General features: G+C 42.1%; 1 protein-coding gene across 6 annotated transcripts in view; it reads left to right on the top strand.

Moving 5' to 3' along the window:
- Window positions 1–215: 215 nt before the first annotated feature.
- The window catches only part of FBXO47 (F-box protein 47), a 29,176-nt gene continuing 13,324 nt past the window's right edge, over window positions 216–16,067 (top strand). Inside the window, exons 1-6 of one of the 6 annotated variants that reach the window (XM_038754879.1) lie at window positions 216–288; window positions 2,058–2,197; window positions 3,537–3,743; window positions 4,156–4,326; window positions 14,948–15,024; window positions 15,836–15,913. In XM_038754879.1, the coding sequence (XP_038610807.1) occupies window positions 3,563–3,743; window positions 4,156–4,326; window positions 14,948–15,024; window positions 15,836–15,913 (507 nt within the window). In that variant the 5' untranslated portion in view covers window positions 216–288; window positions 2,058–2,197; window positions 3,537–3,562. The other 5 variants (XM_038754880.1, XM_038754878.1, XM_038754882.1 and 2 more) reach the window with 5 other exon arrangements.

Below are 16,067 nucleotides of genomic sequence, written 5' to 3'. Positions count from 1 at the left end.
TCCAAACCGCCGCAGGGCGGGCTGGGCGTTATGAATTATTCATGAAGGGGGTGTAGAGAAGGAAGCGACGCTTTAATTTCGGCGCGCGCATCTTAACGCGCTATGAATTATTCATTAGGGGGCGGGGCTAGGGGAGGGAAGCTTTAAGTTCGGCGCGTGCGCATCCTCCTCATGACGCGGGCGTCTTCCCTCGCGGTGGCGCGTGGGGCCGTCGCCTCGCGCCGCTGCCCTGGGCGCGTTCGAAATGTCTAATGACGTCACGGGCCCGCCGGCGAGGGCGGGAAAAGGGTGAGGAGCGTCGAGCGGCCTCCTCCCGCCCTCGTCCTAAGAGGGGGAAGTCAAGGCCCCCTCAGGCGACAAATACATTTAAAAACTCCCCTTTTGGGGTGGGAAATCCTTCCCTCTTAAAATCTGGGGGAAAATCGGGCAGATCTGTGGTAAAAAAGGGATGAGAACATGAGTTTCTTGAGGGGATGCCCCACATCGCCTCAGAGGCTGAGTTGGGTGGTTGTTGTGGGAGTGTGGCCTTCTTTCTGCCCCCCATTTTGAGACGATAGGGGCCAACGGCCTGCTTGAAATAGGGCTGTTTTGTGATTATAAATCAGTTTATTATAGTTTTAGTGGCTCTTTTAGGGTGAGGAGTCTTCCCTGTCCAATGGGGTAGTCAAATGCCTCTCCTCCATAGCATCAGGGACCGAACAGGATGTGAAAGCGGGGATGGAGAACATCTTCCTTCTTAGTTCCAGAACGTTTGATTCTGTTCAAATCAGTGGGATGATGGCAGAAATAACTGGAATTAGGGCAAACTAATAATAATAATGGCGTTTATTAAGCGCTTACTCTGTGCCAAGCACCGTTCGAAGCGCTGGGGAGGTTACAAGGCGATCAGGTTGTCCCACGGGGGGCTCACAGTCAATCCCCATTTGACAGATGAGGGAACTGAGGCCCAGAGAAGTGAAGAGACTTGCCCAAAGTCACAGAGCTGGCAATGATGGCGTTTATTTAAGCGCTTACTATGTGCAAAGCGCTGTTCTAAGCGCTGGGGAGGTTACAAGGCGATCAGGTTGTCCCACGGGGGGCTCACAGTCAATCCCCATTTGACAGATGAGGGAACTGAGGCCCAGAGAAGTGAAGAGACTTGCCCAAAGTCACAGAGCTGACAATGATGGCATTTACTTAAGCACTTACTATGTGCAAAGTGCTGTTCTAAGCGCTGGGGAGGTTACAAGGCGATCAGGTTGTCCCACGGGGGGCTCACAGTCAATCCCCATTTTCCAGATGAGGGAACTGAGGCCCAGAGAAGTGAAGTGACTTGCCCAAAGTCACACAGCTGGCAATTGGCAGGGCCGGGATTTGAACCCATGACCTCTGACTCCAAAACCCGTGCTCTTTCCACTGAGCCATGCTGCCTCTCCTATAGGCAAAAGTCTCCCCTCCCCCTTAAAATAAGATAATGTATAGGAAAGAAAAAGTGCATCGTGGATTGAATTATTTACCTATCTCATGTTGCAGGGACCAACAGAAGTCCCCATTAATAATCCAAATGGCTGTCTTTGGTCTTCATTTTCTTTTCAGGTTGTTAAACAAATTGTACTTCCCAAGCGCTTAGTACAGTGCTCTGCACACAGTAAGCGCTCAATAAATACGATTGAATGAATGAATAAACCAACCTGAAATGAAAGGAAGGGCCTAAACTCTAATCCTCCTGAATTCAGTTCCCTCTTATTCACATGGGGATCTGTTTTCCCACCTCTTGCCTTTCCTCTTTTCCCTCTTCTACCCGTTCCCCACTCAAATACACTTATTTTCCCACTCGAATACGGTTATTCATTCATTCAATCATATTTATCGAGCACTTACTGTGTGCAGAGCACTGTACTAAGTGCTTGGGAAGTCAAGTTGGCAACATGTAGAGACAGTCCCTACCCAACAGCGGGCTCACAGTCTAGAAATCCGAACAATATAATGGCAGGGGTTAAAAAAGTAGCACTAAACTCTGGCTATTATAATGCACATTTAATATTACTGAAAATGTAACGTTTCCTTTTATTTTCCAGTTTGAGTTGAAAGCAGCTGAATGTGTGGAGTGTTCTAGAAAGCTCACTGGACCTCTACAATCGCAGAAGAAATCCTAACCAGGTTGTGTCATATATTAGTTGGACGTTAGTTGAAGCGTGAGCTGCCATTTCATCTTAGGGTAACGTGCAAAGTTTATATTTCCATTAAGTAGTTCAGCATGATTTAAGTGTGTAAATCTGATCAAAAATAATTTAAAAATGTACAGATTATTTGGGGGCTTAATGTTTTTTGTAAGTTGAACTTACATTTTAAAATGTCGAAATATATACAATCAAGTAATAAGTTTATTTGACATGTTTCAACTATCATATAACCAATTTAAAGATGATTAGAGTCTAATCTCCCTTATTTGTATAAATAATACATTAATTTAAACAGCATTCTGTATACAAAGCATAAAATGAGTTTTGCCCAATCATATTTGTCTAACACTTTAATAATATAGCGTAGTGTTTTAGTTCATTAAAAAACACAGCATTTACGGCGAGACTCACGGTAGCATTTTCCTGCAATAGAGCAATGAAGTGGTACAAAAATCACTGATTTTCTGAGTTTCAGCTATACATAGCATGAATCATGCTTTTGAATTACTAACTGCAGGTTTCAAATAGTCTAATTGCTTTAATAAACCCTCATCAGTAAATGTTGGCCCTTCAAACATGGAGATTTAATCTCTCCATGAGGCCTAGCCGTAATTCTTAATGATATGCACCAGAATTGAGTTATTCATTCCTTTTCAGTTCCTATTCAGTCTTGCACTATTCATTTAACAGGTCTCTAGTTTAATAGCTTGTTTGGGTGTTATACATCATGTATTTAGAATTACAATCTGCTTAATTTTACTAGAGTCGGCCAATTTAAATGTAAAATGGGTAATGTCCCCTTGAAGTCTTTACTCTTTTCATTCTTTGTTTCTCTTGCCTTGTACAAAGATACACGATTAGAACTCAATTCTAGAGAGGCTGAAAGAAAGCTACAATTTTCTTGAAAGGACATTAATAGCTTTCTGTTTTTCATCACAGCATTAAAGTACTGAATATAATGCTGTATTTTTAAATGTACATTGGCTGTACTTAATGTTAGAGGGCTTATCCTTTTTTGAGGAATTTCTGTCACTTTTTCTGCCATCCTGCACAATCTTTGTTTTCTTAGGATTAATTCTCATCTACGTACACACCCTACTCATCTTAACATCTCTCTCCATGGAGTCTTCCACCAAAATACATGCGATTAGATTAGACATGCTTCCACGTACTGTGTTTAAGGGAAAATTAATACAATATAAGAAACTAGGAAGAAACTCCAATAATTTGATGTCACGCTAACAATTTAAACTGAAATTTTACCTGATACGATAAAAGGTTCATAACCCATTACAGTGTCACACGTTCAGTGTTTAAAATCTTTCCATTGCCTTTGATCTCCTTCCTTTTGTGTCGCCTGTATTTTCCCACCAGAAAAATTTTATGGAATAAGGGAAAGGATGACGTCCAGCGAACCTACCAACTTCACCTTGATTCCCAACCAGAAATTTAGACGCAGCAGCCGTCGGTTCAACCCTTTCTGTAATGCCTCTGACTCAGAGTCTCAGGTACTCTCAACACTTGGGGATTTTAGAGTTCTGCCATTAGAACTTTTCCAGATGATCTTGGAATATCTGACAGGTGAGACTGTAGGAACTGATATTACTTCTAGTAAGCTAATGAGGTCATTATATTATTTCCTTTTGCCAATTTTGCTACAAAAAACTGTTTCACTTCCATAGATGCTGCCGAATTTTCATTAATTTAGTTTAGTTTTAAGATTTTCATTGCACTATTAAAAACAAATTTCATCTTGGATGCCTGAGAGGACCCACTGAGAAACGAAATGCTGGATAATGCTAAAATCTCTCTGGGGTGGGCCCCTACTTATTTTGAGTTGGTAATTTAATAAATGAACTCTTCATGGCCATATTCCATTAGTAAATAGATATCCCCATTATTGCTTCAGTGGCTTGCTTGTGTAATCATGTTTATGTCAGTAAGGTGATAAGTGAAATTCTTACATTTAATTTTGGATTTTTGCATTTTTTAGTGAATGATATTAGCATGCTAAGCATGGTGTCGAAAACCATCAACCACCGGCTCATTAATTATATCCCAACCTCCCTGGGAAGCAGAAGGTTTTTACTGCAAGATTTTCATAACTTTGAGCTGCCTAACAGGACACAAGCCTCCTGTATAATGGACCACTACAGATCTCTAGGTGACTTGTGTAATGAAAACTATGACTACAATTAGGGGAGGACTACAGTTTCATTAAAGGGTTTCTGTTCTACAACACTAATGAAAAATGGGGGGATTTTCTAAAATTATGGGGAGATCGTCAACTCTTATGGCTTTTGTATTATTTTCAGTGAGGAATTCCTTTTAAAAGGTTTAAGCAACAAATCCTTTAAGTTTGCTTTCTATTTGTGTAGCTTTAGAAAAACAAGACTATTTAAAAGGAACATTTTGGTTCCTTTAATTTCACAAAGTCTATACATATTTTAGGTACTTATTTGAAATCCAAAAGGTCACATTTGCTTGTTGCCACCTTCATCACACATTAGAGTTTTACAGTTGCGTATTCAGTTTCCCGTAGGACCAGTGGCTTTTCTCTTCTCATCTCTTCTAACTTTCAACTTAATTCTAGCCCTATAGAAAATTAATCAGGATTTTAAAATAACATGTTTGAGCAGATCACTTATTGTCTTATCAGAAATCATTCTTTCCCTTTTCACAATGTACAAATTTACTAAAAACCACTGCAGTTAAATTGCCCATAACCAACCTTCCTTTTAATCAAAAGAAGTACATCCTATAATCTTGCTTCCCTTGTGTCGCTTAGTCTGTACTCATGTATTTCTTTCTTTCAACCGGGCCATTGTATCCATTCTGTTTAAGAGAAACAAATGAAACAAAATCCCAGGTTGGATCCTATTGCTGAGCACTCATTTAATCTTGATACCACCTGAATAATTAAACCGAGCAGTTCAGTAGTAAAACCAAACTATGGTAAAGTGATGCTCAGATGTAAGCCTCAAGAGCATAATGAAAAGCTGCTTTTTAGTAGACCAGAGTAGCCATAGAAGATAGAACTTTGACTTTTTCCTTGGGCCCCCCGAGATCTTCAAGCATGAGGATTCTTATCATTTAAAAACTATTACTGTAACGTATTTTATTTTGCAAATTAATTTGAGTTGTACACATTACAGGATTGTCTGATGTTATGACCACCCCATAATGCAACCAACTTGCTGTTTTGATCATTCTTCTTTGATACCTTACTGAATGCATATGTCTGTCCTGTCCTGGCATTATTTCTGGGGTGGCTACTAAGGACCTTCACAGATACAGGACATAGAGATGCACATGACATCATAGGCATTATGCAAAACAGGTGTAGTAATATGACATCATGCCCAGCTCTTTTCCGTAATCCATCTAGGACATCTGAAATCCTGACCCCAAAACTTTCTCTGGGACCTTTGCATTCCTATCCCAGGTCCCTGTGAACATAGGTGATACTTCCATGATACAGAATCTGCTGTTAGAGCTTGGGGCTTAGAATAAAAATTCCAGACATGAAGGCATATGGTGCCATATCTGTACCAGCAGAGGACAAACCATTTGAAAACTGGACTGTTGAAAACCAATAAATGACCATCCTAGTTACAGCTGAGTTAGATATCCTTCCTTCTCTCAATATCAACCCCCTCTACCTGCGCCTCTGACCCATCCCTTCTCACTTTCCTCTCCCTTCTTCCTTCCCCAACTGCCATATTCAATCATTCACTTTCCAATGGATCCTTCCCCATTGCTTTCAAACATACTCATGCATCCCCTATCCTAAAAAAACCTTCCTTTGATTCCAAGACTCCCTCCGGTTATCGCCTCATCTCCCTCTACCTTCCGTCTCCAAACTCCCTGAACAAGTTGTCTACATCCGCTGCCTCCACTTCCACTTCTCCAATTCTCTTCTTGACCCCCTCCAATCTGACTTTCTTCCTCTTCGGTCCACAGAACCTGCCCCATCTAAGGTCACCAATGACCTCCTTGTGCCAAATCCAACGGCCTTTACTCCATCCTAATCCTCTGCCTCTCAGCTACCTTTGGCACCGTGAGCCCATCTAGAAACATTATCTTGGCTGCATTGTCATTATCCTCTCAATAAATCAATCAGTCAATGATATTTATTGAGCGCTTTCTACTTGCAGCACTGTACTAAGTGCTAGGAAGAGTACAATACAACAGGTTCTCTTATCTCTCTGGCCGCTCCTTCTTAGTCTCTTTCACAGGCTCCTCTGCCTCCTGCCTCTAACTGTGGGAGCTCCTCAGGGCTCAGTTCTGAGTCCCATTCAATTCTCCATCTACACCTACTCCCTTGGAGAACTCATTCACTCCCATAGCTTCAGCTATCATCTCCATATGGATGATTCCCAAATCTACCTCTCCAGCCCTGTGACCTCTCTCCTCTGCAGTCTTGCATCTCCTTCTGACTTTAAGGGCATCTCTACTTGGATGTCCTGCCGAAATGTCAAACTTATTCATGTCCAAAACCCTGTCCTCTCCCATCTCCCACATCGCTGTAGACAACACCGCTGTCCTCCCCAATTCAAAAGCCCTTGGCATTACTCTTGACTCGTCATTCATATTCAGCCAGTGTATTTGTCACCAAATCCCATTGGTTCTACCTTCACAACATCTCTAGAATCCATCCTTTCCTGTACTCCCAAACTGCTACCATGCTTCTCCAAACACTATTTCCCACCTTGACTACTGCATCAGAACTCCTCTCTGACCCCCCGGCCTCCCTCATCTCTCTACACCAATCTTTGCATCACTCTGCTGCCCGGATCATTTTGCTAAAAATATGTTCAGACCACGACTCCCCATTCCTCAAGAACCTCCAGTAGTTATCCATCATCTCCGCATCAAACAGAAATTCCTCATCATTAATTTTAGAGCACTCAATCAGCGTTCCTCCTCCGATTTTACCTCACTGATTTCCTGCTACGGCCCAGTCTGCACGCTTTGTTCCTCTAACGCCAACTCACTGTACCTCAATCTCATTTATCTCGCCGCTGACCCTTGGCCCACATCCTCCCTCTGACCCAGAACTCTCTTGCTGCTCATGTACAACACAGGACCACTCTCCCTGTCTTCAAAGCCTTTTTAAAGTCATATCTCCTCCAAGAGGCCTCTCCAACTAAGCCCTCATTTCCCCTACTCCTTATCCTCTCTGCATCGACTATGCATTTAGATCTGTACCCTTTAAACACTTGATATTTACCCCACCTTCAGCACATACGTACACATCCATGTGTAGTGTATTTTAATGTCTGTCTCCCCGTCTAGACTGTAAGCTCCTTGTGAGCAGCTAATATGTCTACAAACTCTGTTTTGTACCCTCCCAAGTGCTTGAGTACAGTGCTGTGAACACCGTAAGTGTTCAATAAATACCATTGATTGAGGGATACTGAAACTCTTTCCATCTTCACATCCCATGGACGGTCACTCTGTTCCCTTTCAAAGCTTTATTGAAAGCACGTCTTCTCCAAGAGGCGTTCCGTGACTAAGCCTTCATTTCTGCCTCTCCCTTCCGCGTCACCCTTGCGCTAGGGTTTGCACCCTTTATTCACCCCCTCATCCCCACAGCACCTATGCACATATCCATAATTTATTCATTTATATTCACGCCTGCGTCCCCTTGTTGTGGGCTGGGATCGTGTCTGCCACCGCTGTTAATAGTGTATTCTCCCAAGTGCTTAGTACAGTGTTCTGCCCACAGTGCTCAATAAATTCAACTGATTGATTGATTGATTGGTCATGGTGAGTTTGGAACAGGATGCGGAAAGCTAGGCAGTTCTCTCCGAGGCCGCCTCCACCACTGCTCCCGTCCTGCCCTTGATTAGCCTTATCTTTCCTCCTTTGGCTAAGGAAAAGAGGCAGGGCTGCAGACTGGAGGAAGCGAAGGCTAAGGTAGTGGCAACTGATGTTGTTTCAAAAAAAAAAAATAATAAGCCAGATTGGTCACAGAGGGAAGCAGCATGTCCTGAGAAAGCGGCATAGCCCAGTGGAAAGAGTGTAGGCTTGGGAGTCAGAGGACGTGGGTTCTAATCTCTGCTCTGCCCCTCATCTGCTGTGTGACCTTAGGCAAGTCACTTAACTTCTCTGTGACTCGGTTTCCTCATCTGTAAACTGGGGATTCAATCCTATTCCCTCCTACTTAGGCTGTAAGCCCCATATGAGACAGGGACTGTGTCCAACCTGATTATATTGTACCTACCCAGGTGCTTAGTACAGTGCCTGGCACTTAGTAAGTGCTTAACAACTACATTAATTAATTAATTGCTGAGCTGGCCTCACTGGGAGCTAGGGGAAACTTGGTGCACTGTAGTGGTTGCCGTACTCAAATTAAAAAAAAAAAAGGAAAAGAACGACAGTGCCCAGAGGAAAGGAGAGAAATGCAAGAAGGTCAGGGGCAGGAAAGCTACTGGAGATTGGGGACGAAAGGATAAAGAGAGTATGAGGAGATATTATTTTACCTGTGCTAGCTCTACCTTTATTTTCGCAACCTGGGTGGATATGTTCTTGGTATAAAATATCAGTGAATAATGGTTCTGTCAGCTGGCTCATTCCTCAGAAATCTCCAGCGGTTTCTGATCCACCTCCAGATCAAACAGAAACTCCTTACCGTCGGCTGTAAGTCGCTTAACCAGCTCTCCCCTCCTACCTTACCTCACTGATATCCCACTACAACCCAACCCACACACTTTGTTCATCTAAAGCCAAATTATTCACTGCTCCTCGATCTAGTCTTTCTCACCAGGGAACCCTTGACCAGGTCTCTTTTGTGACCTGGAACTCCCTCCCATTTCATATCTGAAGACTACCCCTCTCCCCATCTTTACAGGACTACTAAAATCATCCCCTCCAAGAGGCCTTCCTTGATTAAACCCTCACTTCCCTCTCTAAGTCCTCCCTTGGGCCCGTACCCCTTAGGCACTTGATATTACCCCTCTCCCAGCCTCACAGCACTTATGTACATATTCATCTATAATTTATTTTTGTATCTATCTACCTCTGAAGCTTATAAGCTCCTTGTGGGCAGGAATCATGTCTACCTTCTCTCTTGTACTCTCCCAAGCACTAAGTGCTCCGCCCACGGTTAAGTGCTCAGTAAATACCACTGATTGACGGGGAAAAAAAATCCTAATTTATCACGTAAGTCCAGGAAAAACCATTCACGATACAACCACATTTTCAAGAAATAGAACCCCATAGGATCGTGGTTTACCCTTATGTAATAGTGTAGACATAGACAAGTACAGAGTATGGAGGAGGCTGCTGGAAAAGATCAAGTGGAGGAAAGCTGTCTGTCAGTCAAAGTGACATGTTGATCTCCCAAATTGTCACTCAAGCCAGGCTGGCCCAGGACAAGGTATTGATGGGTGCACGTTGCCTTTCTCCTGAAAAATGATCTTTAGAAAAAAATCACGTCTACCTGTTCAGACAAGGCCCTCAAGTAAATAGGCAGTGTTAAAACAAAATAGAGGATTATCCAGATAATTAGAGAAAACTCCACCAAAAGATTCGGCAGTGTTCTAAGCCCTTGGCACAGTCCATTGCACACAGTAGTCACTCAGTAAATACTATTTATTGTCGATCAGATTCGGCCCAAATTTCCAGGTTTCTTAACTGAACTCAATCTGAACGGTTATTTCCATCTTCTATTTCACTTTGGCAACAGAGGCTGGCCATATGACTGATTCTTCCGGCAAATGTTTGAATGCAGATACCATTTTTTCTTATTGCTGTTCCTGTCTGGTATGCTCTTGTTTTCAAGCAATAAAATAACATTTTTGAGACTACTGCTTCCTGAAGATTATGAATTTTAATTTGCTGCCTTCACACAAGAACAGAGCAGATGGACAGTGGGGGAGAGCAATGTAGCTGAGTCTATTTTTATGGAAAAAAAATTCAGCTCCTTTTTAAAAGAAAATACTCAGTACTTGTGTTAAATTCAGCCTGGATCAGTTTCTGTGGCCAAGTTGCATCTTTGCAAAAATAGCATTTTAAATTGCAAAATGCAACTAATATGCATTTATAGCTTCAAAGCCTATTGTTATGATAAGTGACTGCCATATTTCAGTGTAAGATTTAAAAAACACTGAAAATGTCTATTATGTGGACTAGATAAGTAAAACAGGGCTTAAACTTTCTTCTGACCATCCCACAGCTTTTCAGGAAGTGGTATCTTGATAAAATATCCAGGATTAGGTCATTCGATTACATTGTTAAATAAAAAATAGAACCAGAAGGAGAGGTTTTTTGCATTTCAGTTGTTAGATGAAGTCTCATTTTCAGTATATAATAATAATGATGGGTTTTGTTAAGCACTTACTGTGTGCAGAGCACTGTTCTAAGTGCTGGCTTAGATACAAGGTTATCAGATTGTCCCACGTGGGGCTCACAGTCTTAATTCCCATTTTACAGACAAGGGAACTGAGGCACAGAGAAGTGAAGTGACTTGCCCAAAGTCACACAGCTGACAAGTGGCGGAGCCGGGATTAGAACCCATGACCTCTGACTCCAAAGCCCAGGCTCTTGCCACTAAGCTCCGCTGCTTCTTGTTAGGTATATGTTTTCCCAACATTCAGCTAATATCAGGCCAACGACGAGTGAATTACATCTGATCTGTAGGAATGTTAGCAATGCATCTCCTTATTAGGAAAACAGTCCATTTAGAGTCACAGGAAACATATAATGCACTTCCTGGCACAATAAAGATAACAGTTCAAGTTGCATGTTTCCTTGGGAGTTTGGAGACTTTAAAAGTATCTGAATACGATTCTTTGGTTCTTGAACATTTTTAACACACATTTCCCAAAAAGGAAATTTTTGAAGGAATAATATGTTTAACTGTTGCCAAATAGCTACTTTATACTTACTAAATGACTTCCAGCATCTGCTATTTCAAGTCCTTAAAATCTTAAGCCTCTACGTACTGTATTTGGAAAAAGCACGACGAAACTTTTTACCTCCCTCCTAAGCAGCTTTTACATAAATGTCATTTCAAACATTTTTCTCTTTGGCCATCAATCGTCAATGGTGTTTATTGAGCACTTACTGTGTGCAGAGCACTGGACTGTGCACTTGGGAGAATACAGTACAACAGAGTTGGTAGACAAGTTTCCTGCCCCCAAGGAGCTTACAGTCTAGATGGGGAGACAGACATGAAAATAAATTATGGCTATAAGTGCTTTGGGGCTGAGGGTGGGGTGAATATCAGGTGCTTAAAGGGTACAAATCCAAGTGTAAGCAATTAATCATATTGAATAGTTACCGTGTACAGAGCACTATACTAAGTGCTTATGAGAGTACAATATAACAGAATTGATAGACATGTTCCCTGCACACTCTGTGTGGAAGGGTGACTCGGAAGGGAGAGGGATTGGGGAAATGAGGACTTATTCTGGGAAGGCCTCTTGGAGGTGATGTGATTTTAATGAGGCTTTGAAGGTGAGGAGCTTGTTCTTCAAGGGGAAGGGAGTTTCAGGCCATAAGGAGAATGTGGGCAAGGGGTTGGTGGCAAGATAGATGAGACCGAGGTTCTGTGAGTAGGTGGGCACTGGATGAGAGAAATGAAGGGGCTGGGTTATAGTAGAAATCAGCAAAATAAAATAGAAGGGAGCAAGCTGGGACCCTTAAAGTCAGTGGTATAGAATTTTTTTTAATGCAGAGGTGGGTGGGCCACCACTGGAGGGTTTGTGGGGTTTTTCAATGGTATTAATAATGATGATGGCATTTATTAAGCACGTAGTATGTGCAAAGCACTGTTCTAAGCACTGGGGAGGTTACAAGGTGATCAGGTTGTCCCACGGGGGGCTCACAGTCTTAATCCCCAGTTTACAGATGGGGTAACTGAGGCTGAGAGAGGCCTCTTGGAGGTGATGTGATTTTAATGAGACTTTGAAGGTGAGGAGCTTGTTCTTCAAGGGGAGGGGAGTTTCAGGCCATAAGGAGAATGTGGGCAAGGGGTTGGTGGCAAGATAGATGAGACCGAGGTCCTGTGAGTAGGTGGGCACTAGATGAGAGAAATGAAGGGGCTGGGTTATAGTAGAAATCAGCAAAATAAAATAGAAGGGAGCAAGCTGGGACCCTTAAAGTCAATGGTATAGAATTTTTTTTAATGCAGAGGTGGATGGGCCACCACTGGAGGGTTTGTGGGGTTTTTTAATGGTATTAATAATGATGATGGCATTTATTAAGCGCTTACTATGTGCAAAGCACTGTTCTAAGCGCTGGGGAGGTTACAAGGTGATCAGGTTGTCCCACGGGGGGCTCACAGTCTTAATCCCCAGTTTACAGATGAGGTAACTGAGGCTGAGAGAGGCCTCTTGGAGGTGATGTGATTTTAATGAGACTTTGAAGGTGAGGAGCTTGTTCTTCAAGGGGAGGGGAGTTTCAGGCCATAAGGAGAATGTGGGCAAGGGGTTGGTGGCAAGATAGATGAGACCGAGGTTCTGTGAGTAGGTGGGCACTAGATGAGAGAAATGAAGGGGCTGGGTTATAGTAGAAATCAGCAAAATAAAATAGAAGGGAGCAAGCTGGGACCCTTAAAGTCAATGGTATAGAATTGAGAGAAGTTAAGTGACTTACCCAAAGTCACACAGCTGACAATTGACGGAGCCAGGGTTTGAACCCATGACCTCTGACTCCAAAGCCCGTGCTCTTTCCACTGAGCCACGCTGCTTCTCTGTTAAGGGCTTATTCTATGCCAGGCAAAGTGCTAAGCACTGGGGTTGTTACACACTAATCAGGTTGGACACAGTCCATATCCCACATGGAACTCCCAGTCTCAATCCTCATTTTACAGATGAGGTCACAGACACAGAGAAGAAAAGTGATTTGCCCAAGGCCACACAGCAGGCAAGTGGCAGGGCTGGATTTAGAACTCTTAGACTCTTTCCACTAGGTCATGCTGGTTCTTGAGAAGTAGGGAAATATGGACTGCACTGGTTTGTTGGTTTTTTTTGGAAAAATGATCCGGGCAGCAGAGTGATGTGTAGACTGGAGTGGTGTGAGACAGGAAGCAGGGAAGTCAGTGAGAAGGCTAATGCAATAGTCAAGGCAGGATATGATCAGTATAGTAACAGTTTGGATGGAGAGGAAAGGGCAGATTTTAGCAATATTTTGAAGGAAGAACCGACAGGATTTGTTGGTGAATCGAATATGCGGGTTGACTGAGAGATGAGTTGAGGATAATGCCAAGGTTATGAGCTTATGAAACAAGGGAGGATTGTGGTGCTATCTACAGTGATGGGAAAGTCAGAGGGAGGACAGGATTTGGATGAGAAGTTCTGTTTTGGACATGTTTTGAGATGTCAGTTGGACTTCCAAGTAGAGATGTCCTGAAGGCAGGAAGAAATGCAAGACTGCAGAAAAATGCTAGTACTGGAGGCTCTAAGCTCCTTGTGGGCAGGGAATGTCACCATTTATTGTATTGTACTCTCCCAAGCACATAGTACAGAGCTTTGCATACAGTAAGCACTCAATAAATGCAATGGATTTATTGGTTGAGATGTAGATTTGAGAATCACCTATGTAGAGATGGTAATTAGAGCCCTGGGAGCAAATGAGTTCTCTGAGGGAATGGGTGTAGATGGAAAATAGAAGAGGCCCCACAACTGATCCTTGAGGGACTCTCACGGAGAGTGGGAGGAGAGGGAATGGGAATAGTGGAGGAGGCTGTTAGATTGACATTTCTGTTTCCGTATTGTAAAGGCAAAACCAGCTTTCTCTCGTGCATCTTCAAATTTTCCTCATTATTCCTTTCTTAATCCAAATCCTTTTTCACTTTTGTAATTCTAGAATCAGTATCACAATTTTTTGTAGGGTTTAATCCCCAAGACTGAGGCGTACTCTAAAGGAACTTAGTAAAACGTATGTTGTACATGCCCTGTATCCTTTCTGCTCAACTTTCTTTCTAAAAACCACAGTGCACAGCAGTGTACCATTACTGGCTTTTAGAACCATTCTGCTTTGATTGTTAACCATTCATTCATTCATTCAATTGTATTTATTGAGCGCTTACTGTGTGCAGAGCACTGTACTAAGCGCTTGGGAAGTACAAGTTGGCAACATATAGGGACGGTCCCTACCCAACAGTGGGCTGACAGTCTAGAAGACTGTAACCAGTAATATTTATGTGTGCAGGGAACTGTACTAAGCTTTTGGGAGAGGACAATACAATTTTATTGTATACAGCAGGATCCTTGCCCACTAAGAGCTTACGGCCTAGATGAGGAGGGGGAGGGGGGAGCACAAATTAAAACAAATTACATTTAGGGGAAATGGGAGATTATGAGAAGCTGGGGGAGGAAGACTGTGAGCTTGTTGTGGGCAGGGAATGTGTCTGTTGCATTGTACTATACTCTCCCAGGCTCTTAGTACAATGCTGTGCACACAGTAAGAGCTCAATAAATATGGTATTTGGTATATGGCATATGGACTAACTTACTGACCGACTGAAGCAAATACCAGATGCATAGGCAACACAGAAAGGAGGGCCAGTTGGGGTAGTGAGCGCTTAGTCTGGGAGGGCTTCTTGGAGGAGAGGTGATTTTTAGTAGGGCTTTAAAAGTGGGGTGAGGGAGGTCTTGGGGAAGACAGATGAGATCAAAGTTCGGTGAGTAAATTGGCATTAGAAGAGTCAAGTGTGAGGGCTGGATGGTAGAAGGAACTCCGCGAGGTACTGTGGGGATGGGAGAGCTGATAGAGTGTCTTAAAGTCTTGTTCTATTTGCTTCTTTTTTCATACGTTTAACTTTTCTTTTACAGGGCTGTTGTTTAAAAGGTGCACACTGCTGCTACCCACCAAAGAAAGGCTGAAATATGTTCACAAGATACTCACAGAAGTAAGCACTTTCCTGTCCTATTTCTGGATTCAGTGTGTACTGCCATCTGCACTAACAAAATATATTCAATATATTTTCAATACATTTTCGCCTTGTATATATTACTGAACATTACATTGCATTGCTGTACTCTAATGGTCTTGAATGGCCATTAATTTTAAATTTGTCTCTGCTTGTTGAAATTTCACTGTCAAGAACAGTGCCATGTGAGTAACGATGTTAATTGACAAACATTAAAATTATGAAAATCTTTATCAGGAGCTCAGAGATTTCAATCCACTGCACTACAGAATAGATTTATGACTTAGTGTTTTAAATTTTTGGCGTGTAAAATGGATATCCACCCAAATTTATTTGAACCAGCGCTAATATTCTGTGATCCTATAATTTCCTATAGCATTTTTTTCACTTCTCAAAGAAATACTGAGAAAGCTACCAGGCCGTGTTAATCAATCAATCAGTGGTATTTATTGATCCCTTATTCTGTGCAGAGCACATTTTTAAGTGTTTGGAGGAGTATAATAAAGTAAGCATGACCCACTCTAATATGGTTTTGACCAAGTAAACTGTAAGTTTTAATCAGTGGTATTGAGAACAATCTCTAAAAAGTGAATTTTAATCTTTATTTTATTAAAACAATTAGGCGTGTAAACCAAAGGATTCCTTTCACAACCAGTAGTCTGTAAACTATGATTACTTTTTCATACTAACACTAGGACTGATTTCCTGAACCTAAGTCTCTGAAGGACAGATAATTACCAATTAAATTCAGTGGGTAAGAGGAGGTGACAAATATTCTCTTTCTTTCTAGGTTTCCTGTTTTAAACTCAGTGGTTGTACTGTCCCATTGAAGTGTTTAGGATTACCATGTTATGGAATGTTTTTACAGGTACCCTATCTTTTTATGGAAAGGAGGGAGAGTAGGAAGTGCTTCATTTATTAGTAGTAGTAAAAATAAATGAGTTCCAATAATTAAACTTAAAGAAATGCAACAGTGGCTACAAATATTGTCCCATAAGAACTAAAGTATGAGAATGTACTAA

This window comes from Tachyglossus aculeatus, chromosome 11 (assembly GCF_015852505.1).
Source record: "Tachyglossus aculeatus isolate mTacAcu1 chromosome 11, mTacAcu1.pri, whole genome shotgun sequence".
Lineage (NCBI taxonomy): Eukaryota > Metazoa > Chordata > Mammalia > Monotremata > Tachyglossidae > Tachyglossus > Tachyglossus aculeatus.
This window is presented reverse-complemented; position numbering and strand designations above follow the sequence as displayed.